Source organism: Nerophis lumbriciformis, linkage group LG01, assembly GCF_033978685.3.
Source record: "Nerophis lumbriciformis linkage group LG01, RoL_Nlum_v2.1, whole genome shotgun sequence".
NCBI classification, from domain to species: domain Eukaryota; kingdom Metazoa; phylum Chordata; class Actinopteri; order Syngnathiformes; family Syngnathidae; genus Nerophis; species Nerophis lumbriciformis.
This window is the reverse complement of record NC_084548.2, coordinates 55,284,395-55,301,733: the sequence shown is the minus strand read 5'-3', so window position 1 is coordinate 55,301,733 and position 17,339 is coordinate 55,284,395. Positions and strand designations below refer to the sequence as shown.

The 17,339-nt window shown below is 40.4% G+C and overlaps 1 protein-coding gene across 2 annotated transcripts in view; it reads right to left on the bottom strand.

The window, feature by feature from the left end:
• cpne5a (copine Va) overlaps positions 1-17,339 on the bottom strand; it is a 217,765-nt gene that overhangs the window by 106,821 nt on the left and 93,605 nt on the right. For both annotated transcript variants that reach the window (XM_061987293.2, XM_061987300.2), the window contains one exon: positions 11,323-11,386. In XM_061987293.2, the coding sequence (XP_061843277.1) occupies positions 11,323-11,386 (64 nt within the window). The remainder of the gene's footprint in view (positions 1-11,322; positions 11,387-17,339) is intronic.

Genomic DNA, 17,339 nt, shown 5'->3' with positions numbered 1-17,339 from the left:
AAATAAATAAATATATATAAATATATATAAATAAATAAATAAATAGATTACTGTACAGATAAATATATTGCACTTTTTCACATGCGTCCACATTTATGGATGTATGTTATATTGTTTTTTTTATTCCAGCGAGTTAATCCATTTTGGGGGGAGTTGAGGGGATAATTTAATTATGATGCGTTCAAGAGTCTTACGGCCCGAGGGAAGAAGCTGTTACAGAACCTGGAGGTTCTGCTTCGGAGTCTGCGGAACCTCTTTCTAGAGTCCAGCAGTGAAAACAGTCCTTGGTGGGGGTGGGAGGAGTCTTTGCAGATTTTCTGAGCCCTGGTCAGGCAGCGGCTTTTTGCGATCTCCTGGATAGGAGGAAGAGGAGTCCTGATGATCTTTTCCGCCGTCCTCACCACTCTCTGGAGAGACTTCCAGTCTGAGGCATTGCAGGCTCCAGTCCAGACAGAGATGCTGTTGGTCTGCAGGCTCTCTATAGTGCCTCTGTAGAATGTGGTGAGAATGGGGGGAGGGAGCTGTGCTCTTTTCATCCGACGCAAAAAGTGCATGCGCTGCTGAGCTCTTTTTACAAGAGCTCCGGTGTGTAGGGACCAGGTTATATTGTCAGTTATCTGCACCCCCATGAACTTGGTGCTGCTTACTATCTCCACCGCTGTGCCGTTGATGTAGAGTGGAGCGTGGCTGGACTGGTGCTTCCTGAAGTCAACGACGATCTCCTAGGTCTTGTTGACATTCAGGACCAGGTTGTTGGCTCTGCACCAGTCAACCAGATGTTTCACCTCTTCCCTGTGGTCCATGTCGTTGTTGTCACGGATGAAGCCCACTACTGTCGTGCCGTCCGCATACTTCACAATGTGGTTGGTAGTGGACCTGGCGCAGCAGTCATGGGTCATCAACGTGAACAGCAGCGGACTCAGGGCGCAGCCCTGGGGGGAGCCGGTGCTCAGGGAGATGGCACTGGAGGCGTTGTTACCCACTCTCACAGATTGGGGTCTGTCTGTGAGGAAGTCAAGCAGCCAGTTGCATAGGGGGGCACTGAATCCAAGGGGGGCCAGTTTGCTCACCAAGTGCTGCGGGATGATGGTGTTGAATGCTGAGCTGAAGTCCAGGAACAACATCCGCACGTGTGTGTCCTTTCCTTCCAGATGTTCTAAGCTGTAAGTATATACTTACAGCATATATATAAAACGTTGATGGAAGTGTTTAAATGTTTTTCTTGAGTGATTTTTAGGCAGAATAGAGCATTTGCCTTCGCCTCCATTGTAATCAAACTTTTGCTGAGACTTATTTACTATTAAGAATGCATAAAAACAGAAACAAATCATGTGTGCTTGTCTTACATAAGGATGAGAGGCAAAATTCCAAATAACAAGTGTAGTCTTCCTTTAAGATTGTTATTGAGTATATATTAAACGTACTCATATGAAAAAACATGGCAACTGAAGCGACATCCAGATCACAGTTGAAGCTGGAACTAATCGATTAGGAACACAAGTCACTTTTGTTTTACAAATGTCTTCGCTAAGACACTCATTAATTTGCTTCATTGTTTCGTTTGTTTTGGCATATTTAAAAGCGGCTTCTTCGCAAGAAGGAAAAAAACACATACGGACGATAAAGCACTAAAAAAAGCCTACCAATCACAGCTTCGGGATCCGCGTCGCTTTAGAGGCGAGATTAGATTTTTTGGAGCTGCACATCAATCTCCGCCAGAGGGTTTGGAGACAAGCTGTGTTGTGACGTTATAAAATAATGAAAGCCTTTCGTTTTATCGTTTGTTTTTTTCTCCAGGGGAATACACTTGGTGTTCTAGTCAAATACAGCTCTAATGTTAGCACTCTAGCTTACATAGCTATACTAGTGTTGCTAATATACTAACCCGTTTCCATATGAGTTGGGAAATTGTGTTAGATGTAAATATAAACGGAATAGAATGATTTGCAAATCCTTTTCAACCCATATTCAATTGAATGCACAACAAAGACAAGATATTTGATGTTAAAACTCATAAACTTTATTTTTTTTTTTGCAAATAATAATTAACTTAGAATTTCATGGCTGAAACACTTGCCAAAGTAGTTGGTAAAGGGCATGTTCACCACTGTGTTACATGGCCTTTCCTTTTAACAACACTCAGTAAACGTTTGGGAACTGAGGAGACACATTTTTTAAGCTTCTCAGGTGGAATTCTTTCCCATTCTTGCTTGATGTACAGCTTAAGTTGTTCAACAGTCCGGGGGTCTCTATTGTGGCATTTTAGGCTTCATAATGCGCCACACATTTTCAATGGGAGACAGGTCTGGACTACAGGCAGGCCAGTCTAGTACCCGCACTCTTTTACTATGAAGCCACGTTGATGTAACATGTGTCTTGGCATTGTCTTGCTGAAATAAGCAGGGGCATCCATGGTAACGTTGCTTGGATGGCAACATATGTTGCTCCAAAACCTGTATGTACCTTTCAGCATTAATGGTGCCTTCACAGATGTGTAAGTTACCCATGTCTTGGGCACTAATACACCCCCATACCATCACAGATGCTGGCTTTTCAACTTTGCGCTTATAACAATCCGGATGGTTCCTTTCCTCTTTGGTCCTGAGGACACCACGTCCACAGTTTCCAAAAACAATTTGAAATGTGGACTCGTCAGACCACAGAACACTTTTCCACTTTGTATCAGTCCATCTTAGATGAGCTCAGGCCCAGCGAAGCCGACGGCGTTTCTGGGTGTTGTTAATAAACGGTTTTCGCCTTGCATAGGAGAGTTTTAACTTGCACTTATAGATGTAAGCATGGAGTGATAGTTTAATATCGTATAAACGCATGCTTACCTTAGCTAAAGCTAAATATTACTCAAATCTCATCCGCCTCAACAAAAACGACCCTAAATTTTTGTTTAGTACAGTAGCATCGCTAACCCAACAAGGGACTCCTCCCAATAGCTCCACCCACTTGGCAGATGACTTTATGAATTTCTTTAATAAGAAAATTGAACACATTAGAAAGGAGATTAAAGACAACGCATCCCAGCTACAACTGGGTTCTATGAACACAGATACAACTGTATCTACGACGGATACTGCAATACAAAATAGTCTCTCTCTTTTTGATGAAATAACATTAGAGGAACTATTACAGCGTGTAAGTGGGATAAAACAAACAACATGTTTACTTGACCCACTTCCTGGGAAACTTATCAAGGAGCTTTTTGTATTATTAGGTCCATCAGTGCTAAATATTATAAACTTATCACTTTCCTCTGGCACTGTTCCCCTAGCATTCAAGAAAGCGGTTATTCATCCTTTGCTCAAAAGACCTAACCTTGATCCTGACCTCATGGTAAACTACCGACCGGTGTCCCACCTTCCCTTTATTTCGAAAATCCTCGAAAGAATTGTCGCACAGCAGCTAAATGAACACTTAGTGTCTAACAATCTCTGTGAACCTTTTCAATCCGGTTTCAGGGCAAATCACTCTACGGAGACAGCCCTCGCAAAAATGACTAATGATCTACTGCTAACGATGGATTCTGATGCGTCATCTATGTTGCTGCTTCTTGATCTTAGCGCTGCTTTCGATACCGTCGATCATAATATTTTATTAGAGCGTATCAAAACACGTATTGGTATGTCAGACTTAGCTTTGTCGTGGTTTAACTCTTATCTTACTGACAGGATGCAATGCGTCTCCCATAATAATGTGACCTCGGACTATGTTAAGGTAACGTGCGGAGTTCCTCAGGGTTCGGTTCTTGGCCCTGCACTCTTTAGTATTTACATGCTGCCGCTAGGCGACATCATACGCAAATACGGTGTTAGCTTTCATTGCTATGCTGATGACACCCAACTCTACATGCCCCTAAAGCTGACCAACACGCCGGATTGTAGTCAGCTGGAGGCGTGTCTTAATGAAATTAAACAATGGATGTCCGCTAACTTCTTGCAACTCAACGCCAAGAAAACGGAAATGCTGATTATCGGTCCTGCTAAACACCGACATTTATTTAATAATACCACCTTAACATTTGACAACCAAACAATTACACAAGGCGAATCAGTAAAGAATCTGGGTATTATCTTCGACCCAACTCTCTCGTTTGAATCACACATTAAGAGTGTTACTAAAACGGCCTTCTTTATCTCCATAATATCGCTAAAATTCGTTCTATTTTATCCACTAGCGACGCTGAGATCATTATTCATGCGTTTGTTACGTCTCGTCTCGACTACTGTAACGTATTATTTTCGGGTCTCCCTATGTCTAGCATTAAAAAATTACAGTTGGTACAAAATGCGGCTGCTAGACTTTTGACAAGAACAAGAAAGTTTGATCATATTACGCCTATACTGGCTCACCTGCACTGGCTTCCTGTGCACTTAAGAAGTGACTTTAAGGTTTTACTACTTACGTATAAAATACTACACGGTCTAGCTCCGTCCTATCTTGTCGATTGCATTGTACCATATGTCCCGGCAAGAAATCTGCGTTCAAAGAACTCCGGCGTATTAGTGATTCCCAGAGCCCAAAAAAAGTCTGCGGGCTATAGAGCGTTTTCTATTCGGGCTCCAGTACTATGGAATGCCCTCCCGGTAACAATTAGAGATGCTACCTCAGTAGAAGCATTTAAGTCCCATCTTAAAACTCATTTGTATACTCTAGCCTTTAAATAGCCCCCCTGTTAGACCAGTTGATCTGCCGTTTCTTTTCTTTTCTCCTCTGCTCCCCTTTTCCTTGAGGGGGGGGGGGGGGGGGGGGTGGCACAGGTCCGGTGGCCATGGATGAAGTGCTGGCTGTCCAGAGTCGGGACCCGGGGTGGACCGCTCGCCTGTGCATCGGCTGGGAACATCTCTACGCTGCTGACCCGTCTCCGCTCGGGATGGTGTCCTGCTGGCCCCACTATGGACTGGACTCTTACTATTATGTTGGATCCACTATGGACTGGACTCTCACAATATTATGTCAGACCCACTCGACATCCATTGCTTTCGGTCTCCCCTAGAGGGGGGGGGGGGGGGGGGGGGGGGTTACCCACATATGCGGTCCTCTCCAAGGTTTCTCATAGTCATTCACATCGACGTCCCACTGGGGTGAGTTTTTCCTTGCCCGTATGTGGGCTTTGTACCGAGGATGTCGTTGTGGCTTGTGCAGCCCTTTGAGACACTTGTGATTTAGGGCTATATAAATAAAGATTGATTGATTGATTGATGTAGCGAACAACTGTAGTTACTGACAGTGGGTTTCTGAAGTGTTCCTGAGACCATGTGGTGATATCCTTTACACACTGATGTCGCTTGTTGATGCAGTACAGCCTGAAGGTCACGGGCTTAGCTGCTTACGTGCAGTGATTTCTCCAGATTCTCTGAACCCTTTGACGATATTACGGACCGTAGATGGTGAAATCCCTAAATCTCTTGCAATAGCTGGTTGAGAAAGGTTTTTCTTAAACTGTTCAACAATTTGCTCACGCATTTGTTGACAAAGTGGTGACCCTTGCCTCATCCTTGTTTGAGAATGACTAAGCATTTCATGGATTCTACTTTTATACCCAATCATGGCACCCACCTGTTCCCAATTTGCTTGTTCACCTGTGGGATGTTCCAAATAAGTGTTTGATGAGCATTCCTCAACTTTATCAGTATTTATTGCCACCTTTCCCAACTTCTTTGTCACGTGTTGCTGGCATCAAATTCTAAAGTTAATGATTATTTGCAAAAAAAAAAAATGTTTATCAGTTTGAACATCAAATATGTTGTCTTTGTAGCATATTCAACTGAATATGGGTTGAAAATGTTTTGCAAATCATTGTATTCCGTTTATATTTACATCTAACACAATTTCCCAACTCATATGGAAACGGGATTTGTAGTTTTCCTTCTGTCCATTTTCTTTAAAGGGAAACTGCACTTTTTTTTTTTAGTTTGCCCATCGTTCATTATGAAAGACATGACGACGGATGGATTTTTTAAATGCATTCTAAATATTAAATAAATAAAAAACTGCTTACAGTGGAGCCAATGGGAGCTCCACTATTTCGCCCATACATTTCAATAAATAACCATTCAAAAACCACCAACAATACTCAATTTACGCTTTGTGACTTGAATAATAACCAAGTATTAGTGACATTATTCTTATAAACGCTAACACAGACAAACTATTTATAGTGGTGCCGTGATCACTTCCTGTGTGCTTATGTTTACATCATCGAGTGGTCTGCTGCTTTCTCGTTTCCCTGCTCCCTGTAAGTTTATTCTAGATCATAAATCATGCATTTCACCTGAAAAATAGATAGCTGGTAATATAATCTGACAAATTGGAACACTTTGACAGACAATTTGGACCTGGAACTGGCGAGAACGACAAGAAAAGCAATTGCCCCCTTTCTAAAAAAAAACCATCCAAAAAACTCCAACAATACTGAGTCCATTTACATCTCCTTTAACCAAGTATTGGCGATATTGTTATCATAATCGCTCGCTATTTTTAGTGGCGCCTTGATCACAGAGCGCTAACTAATATCGACATACTGAACCGGTGAGCTGCAGCATTGCCACTGAGCTGGTAAAAGTTGATTCTAGATTATAAAGTATGACTCAAATCTGGTTGGTAAAAAGATGTGGACATAAACCGAGAAGTTAGAAAAGGTTGATATTCAACTTAGACCCCACTTAGCAATAGTGCCAAATGATGCTTAGTGTTTAACTCAAGCTGGATCTGTTTCACACACAGTTTCTAAAACTTCTTCCTCCTTATATTCAGGCTCAAAAAGATAGGGTTGTGGATCATCTTTTGTCTCAGAGTAATCGTTCTCATGAAGTCTGCATGAGTAGTAGTAGTTGTTGGTGAAGGAAATAGCGAACATTGGGATGTGTTTGTGAAATTAATACAGTACACCGCCTTATTCTTAGAATGAACAAAATACGCAAATATTCCATGTTATTATCACTGTGCCTGTTACCACATTACATATACTTACAATGTGTATATAAAACGTCGATAGAGGTTTTTAGATGTTTTTTAGAGCGTTTAATAAGCAGAATAGAGCAACTCCCCTTGGCAAAATTCTTGGCTCATTTTTGATTGACGTTTATTTATGAGTTAGATTGTTTAAAAAAAGAAAAACATGTGTTTTTGTCTTACATAACGATTGTGAATGATGGGCAAAAAAACAAAAAAACAAAAAGTGCAGTCCGGAGTTCCCTTTTAATGTTATATTGTTGTATGCGATATAGAAAATATATTATGTTATATAAGTGCCGAGTTATTAGGAATTGAACGATTACCGATATTAATGATAAATTGCAGTGAAACTCCTGACAGTTAGTAGTGCAATCTTAAATAAATAATCTCCTAAAACCGTATTTGATAACCGCACTTTAATAAACTCAGGGACAAAAATGCTGCTAATTTACTAGAGAAGCCACCTGTAGCGTGCTAATCGTCATTAACGTCTTTCCTCATTACAAATGTCGTAACCCCTCTAAAACCTTTTCAAATTAAAACAAAATATTATTTAGTATTCAAATTACAATAACACAGCTTTTATGAAGCCGGACCAATATTTCATGTTTCTTCTGCCAGACAAAAAGTACTTTTGGGGAAACTCAACAAAACCGTGACTATGTTGGTCTACATAGCTTTGTAGTGAAATGTTCATGTTGTTACATCCCTACAGTGTATGTAGCGACTAGACCATCAAAGTACTCCCTTCTCGGCCGGTCATAACGCGCTTGAAGAAAGAACATCCTGCATAGAAGATTAGGTTTGGGATGCTCATTACAACCACTAGTGGTCAATTAAATATAGAACACCAAACATAAACCATCCATCCACCTTCTACCGCTTATCCCGGGGTCTCAAAGGTGGCTGGAGCCTATCCCAGCTGCACTTGGGCGGAAGGCAGGTTACACCCTGGACAAATCGCCACCTCATCGCAGGACCAGCTCAGACGGACAGACAAACATTCACACACATAAACTCAAAACACACCAAACTAACTACACCCACAGAAAGCCGAAATGTCTTCTGGAGTGTTCATGTAAAATGTGGATGAAATGCACAATAGTGATTATTGCAACACACACTTGAACAAACACAGCTCATTAGAATTAAAGCCACAGACGCCAGCCCCTAAAAAAGTACTTTTAATATATTTAAATTCCAGCATCAATGTTACTGTAGCATATGGGCAACACACTTACTGTATGTATGTGGGAATTTAAAAAACTGTCGAGCAAATCGAGTTATGTGAGACCTTCGATGAAACAAGTGCTGACAACCTTGAGTAATGAACCCAATATTCTCGAGACACGACCATTAAGTTGCTGTTGCGCTGAATTAACTGCCAAAATACAATTGCATGGAAGTTAAATTGAAAATATTGAGTAGTCACTGCTTCATTTTTTTTGAGTGAAGGCTGTTCAGTATGGAGGGTAAAATGGGACAAAATTAAATAAGTTGTTAATTAAATATTTAAGTAATTACTTAAACATGCCATTGATAATTGTATTTGGAATCAAACATATTATTAAATGTGTCATTAATTTATTTACTGTAAAAGTACATTTAATTGTAGAATAATTGTAATAATTTCATTATTTAATGGTTTAATCATTTCATGATTTAATTAAGTATTCCATGATGTGTTATTCTATTTTATGGAACTATGTGTCAGCGCTTCCTGAATTTATTTAATTGATCAGATTTACCCCTCAAAGTTAGTGGGCGGGGCTAACACAAAATCTAGTGCAATGATTGCTTTGGTCTGAAGTGTTTCAAAACATGGCTGCTAAGATACCGTATATTTGTACTTTTTCTGGAGTTGGTGGTAGATATGTTAGACCTCGCAGAGTATGTGGACGCAAGACCTGCAGATCCAAAGCCCGTAGCAGTTAAAGGAATTTATTGGAGTTGTCGGAGTTATCTCCGCACTTTCAGACGAAGATATTGACCAGTACTTCTTTTGCTTCTCTAGTTGAAAGGTAACCAATCAGATGTTAGGAATTGCCTACTGTCTTTGATGGTTGAGTTTGACAAATAAAACTAATACATGAAATATTGAAATCAATAATGAAATAATAAATAATGACATATTTAAAGGTGCAGCACGGTGGTTACAGAAATTAGTGCATTTGCCTCACAATACAAAGATCCTGGGTTCGATCCCCGGGCTCGTGGTCTTTCTGTGTGACGTTTGCATGTTCTTCCCGTGCATACACCCACCTCCAATGACATGCACCTGGGGATAGGTTGATTGGCAACACTAAATTGGCCCTAGTGTGTGAATGTTGTCTGTCTATCTGTGATGGCCCTGTGATGATGTGGCGACTTGTCCATGGCGTACCCCGCCTTCCGCAGCTGAGATAGGCTCCAGCAACCCCCATGACCCCGAAAGGTACAAGCGGTAGGAAATGGATGGATAGATAAATATTTAAATAGTTAATTCAATGATCCATCCATCCATTTTCTATCGCTTGACCCTCTTGGATTAAATAATTAAATCATGGAAATATTAAAAAATAAATTATTAAACAAAAAAGATAATTCCATGTTAAAATTGGCAATTAAAGGCCTACTGAAACCCACTACTACCGACCACGCAGTCTGATAGTTTATATATCAATGATGAAATCTTAACATTGCAACACATGCCAATACGGCCGGGTTAGCTTACCAAAGTGCAATTTTAAATTTCGCGCGAAATATCCTGCTGAAAACGTCTCGGTATGATGACGCCTGCGCGTGACGTCACGGGTTGTAGAGGACATTTTGGGACAGCATGGTGGCCAGCTATTAAGTCGTCTGTTTTCATCGCAAAATTCCACAGTATTCTGGACATCTGTGTTGGTGAATCTTTTGCAATTTGTTCAATGAACAATAGACACAGCAAAGAAGAAAGCTGTAGGTGGGAAGCGATGTATTGCGGCAGGTGTTGTGCCGGATAACCGACCCCCGCCATAGAATGCACCCCTTGACTGTTGTGCCGGATAAGACAGCCGGTGTTTCATTGTTTGCATTCCAGGAAGATGACAGTCAAGCTTTACCATTGGCCTGTGGAGAACTGTGACAACAGAGACTCTTACCAGGAGGACTTTGAGTTGGATGCCCAGACGCGGTACCATGAGTACGCAGGCAGCTGCAACTTCCAAACATTTGATCACTTGCCCGTACGTGCATGCCGCTATGTGCATGTCACGTACGTAACTTTGGGGAAATATATGTGCTGTATGAACTTTGGGGAGGTGAACGGTACTTTGGGCTGTGGGATTGAGTGTGTTGTGCAGGTGTTTGAGTTGTATTGGTGGGTTATATTTCCGGGAGGGGGGAGGTGTTTGTTATGCGGGATTACTTTGTGGCATATTAAATATAAGCCTGGTTGTGTTGTGGCTAATAGAGTATATATATGTCTTGTGTTTATTTACTGTTTTAGTCATTCCCAGCTGAATATCAGGTCCCACCCGCCTCTCACAGCATCTTCCCTATTTGAATCGCTCCCACTGCCCTCTAGTCCTTCACTCTCACTTTCCTCATCCACGAATCTTTCATCCTCGCTCAAATTAATGGGGAAATTGACGCTTTCTCGGTCCGAATCGCTATCGCTGCTGGTGGCCATGATTGTAAACAATGTGCAGATGTGAGGAGCTCCACAACCTGTGACGTCACGCTACTCGTCTGCTACTTCCGGTACAGGCAAGGCTTTTTTATCAGCGACCAAAAGTTGCGAACTTTATCGTCGATTTTCTCTACTAAATCCTTTCAGCAAAAATATGACAATATCGCGAAATGATCAAGTATGACACATAGAATGGACCTGCATTTCAATAGGCCTTTAAATGGTAAAATAATATCCACTTTTACATTGAATAAATCAATAACATTTTTAATAACACATATATATAAGGATTTAATGACACATTTAAGAAATTATTTAAAGATGTATATGTTTTTTTAATTTTGCCCCATTTGACCCTCCATAGTTGGGTAGATACAACTCAATGTGGCCACACACCTTTTCAAATTCACTGCATAGTCACACACAGTATACACAAAGAAAACCATAGTTCTGTTTATTAGCAATGCATATGATAAAATGTTTTTTTTTATGGAACACAAACCCGCTTTATTGAATTGTTGCTTGATATTCACTTTGTGACTCAGACTTGGAAAGCATTTCCCAACTATGAGTCACTTTCTGTAGCACCTCTCATTGTTTGTCATTATTTTCACCAAGGCTCTGAGGTACAATGTCATGTATTGATGAGGTAAGTCAAGTGATGATGAATAATCTCATTAAAAAACACGAAAAATGACACTTACCCGACAGTTTCCTAGCTCCTCAGCAGACAGAATGATGGTTCCGCATTTCTTCCCAGGGATTCCACTGAAAAGTAGATGTTATACATGTTACACAGTGGATACATATTTAACTTGAACTCACAATAACAGTAAAAAAGATGAAATATATGTTATGTAGCTCATCTATCAATGCTGAAAGTATTGTGGCAGCAGCTCAACTACTTCAGCAGTCACACATTTTTCATCTGAAAAAGCAGCAACAAGACACGGAGAGACTGCTTGACAGCTCTAATGAGCACATTATTTTGCTTCTCCCTTGCAGCTGAATCTAGATCACGTTTTTTTTTTCTTTTTTGAAAAAATCTGGTCGAAAACCACATTGCACGTGTGATCTCTGTCTACCTGCACCGCACTCAGCCTTCAAATTACGGCAGCTTCCTGCAGTTTGTTCCAGCAGAGCATTACGACGTTTTAGATCACCAAAAAAGGCTCCCTTGTGCGTCTGTGTTTTTACAAATTACCACTCCAGTGGCTTACCAATCCCGTTACACCAATAAATAGAGAATAAATTGCTTTCTCAAGCAGAACCTAATAAGGGTTTCTTTCAATCTCCATGTTTCTACTGAAGCTGTGAGGAAAAGCAGCACGTTTCATCACAGTTGTACAGCGACACTCCCAGCTGCTCTCGTGTTAAAGGAGGATATTACACAGGAATCCTGCTGCAAGCTTAACTATAGAGCTGGGTCATTAAAAGATCAAACTTTCTGCATGGCGCGGGTACGGGGAGGTGCGAGGCATGCATTATTTACAGAGATCACACACCTGCAAATGGTATACCAGGGGACATATTAAAAAGCGGTCAAATGGCTTATATGCGGTCGCTTGACATTTTTTCTATTAAGCTCCAGTGGCCTTTCTCAGCATTTAATGTAAAGCCCCGTTTAATAAAGTTTAATCCTTTGTGTGGTGACGTCGACCAACACATTCCATATCTAGCAGCGGCTGCCTTAGGAAGCCCACTGTTCCATTTTGTAAATGAGGAATAACGCAATGAAGCCATCAAATCCATGTGAGAGCAGACACAGACACTTTCGGGTTGACTCTTCAGGCTCCACAGGGACCATTCTCAAGGTGCATTAAATGTCCTTGAATTATTGATGTTTCAAGACGAGTCGTTGACATGCATTTTGATGACACCCTACAAGAGCCGGTAAACGCCTCGCCAGTGAGGTCAAGTTATCAGCCTGAGGTCACGTCATTGCCAGAGTATCAGCTTTCTTCAGACATCTAATCTCTACTGCTGAGAAAAAAGCATGCAGGTAGCAATTGGGAAATGGCCTTTAAAAGCAGCCACATGTTATTGAGTGGTAATCGGCAGTGAAAATATTACAAATACAGATGTTGAGTTTCCATTTCCACTTTTCCTATTTTGCTGCTTTCAGTGAAATGTTTGCTGCAAGTTCTCTGCTGAAATGTGACTGCTGGTGATAGGAGCTCCCCTGTTCAATTTCTTTGATGATGACATTCTGTGAAATGTGCTGCTGTAGTCTTCCTCCCGGACTTGGCTTCAAGTTGAATACAGTGAGGAAGTGAGCAACTATATTTTCTCCATGTTATCTCTCAAAAATTCAAATGGATTCAGTCAGGTTGTTGGGGTTTTTTTGTATGTACCTGACCTGCAATGCTGTAGTCTGTTTGTCACATAACATCAAGACCAAAGTAGATGTGTATGCATGGGAATATGAGAAGACATACTGATACAATAAACTGTGTTAATATACTATCATCAAATATTGACATGATGGTTTTGTTGCCAATAGCAGTACAATCTACAATATGTGATGTTAGTGAAATATACATTTTAATGTTTTCCATTGTTGTTTTGCAGGAAAACATTTAAAAATAGAGTACTATAATTTCCACAATATAAGCCACAATTTTTTTCAAAAGCTTAGAGCTCTGCGCTCAGCCATTTTATTGATGTTTCCGGGTTCACAAGCTTTACATGCCGCCAATAAATTTGGCCTCATCAAATCAGACCAATAAAATTGCCGAACAGATCACGGTGAATGAAAGGTGAAATTGTTCACATTAATCAAACACACTCACACAATCATTCAATCAGCCATTTAGACTGTTATGGACTCACCCTCATTATGAAGTAGACATAACGAAATGCACAGGGCACTATACGGAAATTATGGTAACAGGAGTTTTAAGTAGGGGTGCAACTATTGGTTGAAAAATTGACAAATTCATTATTCGGTATTAGTTGGTGACGTCATTGCTCGTGTTTTTCCGGACAGCTTCGAACAGGAAGACAAAAATGACAGTGGCCACTTGCAACTATACCGGGGTTGAAAACTATGAACCTATGGGAACATCTCACCCTAAAACGTCAAAGCGGACCTTTCTCTTTACATGCAAATGGGATCTTTTGTTTTTATTGTCACATTGCTTTATTATTTTTGTAACAGCACAGTTACAGTGCACATAATACAGTATACATTTCTGAATTAGGTAGTCATCTATATTGTTAATTAGCACATGCCTAAAGATATTTCAAATTGAATGTAAAAGTTGATTCGATGAATTAAAGACACTGAGTAAGTGTATGCTTCATAACCAAATTAGTCGCCTAATCTAAAGGAGCCATATGTAATAATTGCATGTCAAGTCATCATTAAATGGCCCTGATATGTCAAAAGGCATTAATGAATCATGTTCTATTCAAATACCTCAATAACTGATAACAGTAGTTCAGCCGGGATATGCTCATTTAAAAAATAGATATACAGCCCCGAAATGTTGTTATTGTTTTCATTTTGATGTCCCGCCCTCTACCGTTTGACGAATTAGAAAGTCTGTGAGTGTGTCACATCCAGGTTGCCAGTTACGCATCGCCCTCTTCGTCTAGCTACTGCCACTGGTAAAGTTACTAAACATGTCACACCTTAGTAAATCTAGAAGGTGCCGTTACAATTCTAACTTATCCAAAACAAGGATTTGTATCGAGGAGGCCTTTGAAAGATGGAGACAATTGAAGGCGAAGAAGATTTTTTCATCTGACGCCAAACTTGCAAATATCCTCTTTGTTAGGTAAGTAAGGCATTTACGTTTTCTTATTACTTGCAATAAATGGAAATGGACATTTCGTATGTAAACTATATTGTCCAATACAGTCTATGATCTTGTCTAATAAAGCTAGTATGTTCAAACAACGAATGCTTAGCATTAAATAATAAAAATGTTTCATTTTAGGAGAGGGTGGGTTTCATTTGCAATCTGTGAACGCCTCCACAAACCAACATCTTGCAGACATACGCAGGAAGTGGGTTATAAAAGTGACTGTGGAGCAAAATTGAATCAAAATATACACCAAAGCATATCCAATACTTATTATCTAGACCGCAAGAAAGTGTTTTAAATGCAAATTACAATTGCAATAGGTCTCCTTTAAGGAAATGGGTGAAGCGCTTGTTGCCTTTCATAAACCAAACAGGAATGGTCACAGAAACGTTCTTTGCTCAGACTTTACAGCTGCAAATTAGACACATTTCCTTCTTGATCAATTGAAAATAATTAAAAGATCAAGAAGCATTTTTCAGCATTTCTTAAATCACTAAACAAAACCTTTATAAGTGGCTGACTACCAATGAGGAACCCACTTCTTTCTCAACAGTAATCCCCCCTCACCAAAAATAAAGCATCAAAGCTCATTGTGCCTGACGTACAGTACAACAGCATTAAGGGTATTCCGTCTCAATGCATGGCCTCTATAACTTTACCATCCCGAAGCAGTTTGCTGTCAAGAAATGGTAATTCACAATGGTAGCTTTCTATCAATATGGTCGAAGGTGAGATTAAAATCCAAAGAGGGAGAAGGAAGCAATTGTTGATGCTGCTCACATTAGGTCATTAGGATGAGGAATGGTCTTGATATTTAACAACGCTGCAGTGTGTCACGCAAGAGAGGGAGGGAGCGGGGAGTGGGTGTTATCTGCTCAACAATATGAGTGAGCTTGGAAGAAGATGGATACTGCAGATGGTGCAGGGTGGGGTCTTCATGGTTGTGACTGCAGTGTTGTCTTGCTAAAAAGACGGTTAGCCAGCAATTTCACACCTGGTTGAGGTCTCGCAAGTAAAAACATATTATCTGGCCTGCTGGAGTGAAAAGGCAGCAAGAACAAAGACAGGAAATTAAAAAGTTGCCACCCAACGTAATGATTTCATTGCAAAGACTCAGGTGAGTGAAGCTGATGAATCTCTCTGGTCAACAGCGAGGTTAAACGAACAAATCTGCTTGGCGACTGTGTTGAGTCAAAGACCAACAGAGATGGCGGGTAGCAGGTAATCTGGCAATGTGCCACAGTAAACGTTTGGGGGCAGATCACAGTTGAAGAGAATAAAACAAGATGCCAAAACTCTAGCAGGGATAAAAAGAGGGATTATACCACTAATCCCCTTGATCGTCATACACCGATAAGTATCCATAAAACTTTACCTCACCAGGGTTTGTAAAAAAGAGGATGAAAAGAGCACACTGACTAATTTAAGAGGACAGCAAAAGCCAAATGCAGTTCTGTGAGAAGACGTGTTTCACTACTTCTCAAATACTGCCTCTAACACTGAGCATGGGGATGCAAAAACATTACATTTTATTTCAGTCTTTACACTTTGCCGATTTAGATGGAGATGGTTCAGCAATTTGCCATAACTAGTCATCCATCACTCATCCGCCATAAAAACTGACAAGCACAAATAGGCGCCAAAACAATTCATCATGTAACATTTTTCATGCCGGTCTTGGAGATTTGAAGTTTGTCACTGGTCTAGTGACGCACACAGATAATATAATTATAATGGGGGATTTTAATATCCATATGAATACCCCATCAGACCCTCCGTGCGTGGCACTCCAGACTATAATTGATAGCTTACACAAATAATAAATGAACCCACGCATCGCAACGGTAATACGATAGATCTAGTCCTTGTCCCGGGTGTACCACCTCCAAAGTTATGATACTCCCGTACACTAAAGTAATGTCCGATCATTACCCAATAAAATTCGAAGTTCTGACTCATTGTCAACAAGCTACAAGCTCCTAATAACCACAGTTTTAGCAGCCACAACATTAATATTGTCACAACTTTGACTCTTGCTGGCCTATTGCCTTCGGTAATGGCGCCATTCCCAAATTATGTGGGTTCTAACGATTACCTCACTAACAACTTTCACGATGCCTTGTGCGACGCCATTGATAGTATAGCACCACTAAAGCTGAAAAAGGCCCCCAAAAGGCGTACACCCTGGTTTGCAGAAGAAACTAGAACTCTTAAACTATCATGTAGAAAGCTGGAACGCAAATGGTGTGCGACTAAACTTGAGGTTTTCCATCAAGCAGGGAGTGATAGTTTAATAACTTATAAACACACGCTTACCTTAGCTAAAGCTAATTACTACTCCAATCTCATCCACCTCAATAAAAACGATCCTAAATATGTGTTCAGTACAGTAGCATCGCTAACCCAACAAGGGACTCCTCCCAGTAGCTCCACCCACTCAGCTGATGACTTTATGAATTTTTTTAATAAGAAAATTTAACTTATTAGAAAGGAGATTAAAGACAACGCGTCCCAGCTACAACCGGGTTCTATTACCACAGATACGAATATATATACGACAGATATTGCCCTCCAAAATAGTCTCTCTTTTTGATGAAATAACATTAGAGGAACTCCTGAGACGTGTAAATAGGACAAAACAAATAACATGTTTACTTGACCCACTTATTGGGAAACTTTTCAAGGAACTGCTTGTAATATTAGCACCATCAGTGCTAAACATTATAAACCTATCACTTTTCTCTGGCACTGTTCCCCTAGCATTCAAAAAAGCGATTATTCCTCCTCTGCTCAAAAGACCTAACCTCGATCCTGACCTCACAGTAAACTACCAGCCGGTGTCCCACCTTCCGTTTATCTCGAAAATTCTCTAAAAGAAATTGTTGCACAGCAGCTAAATGAACACTTAG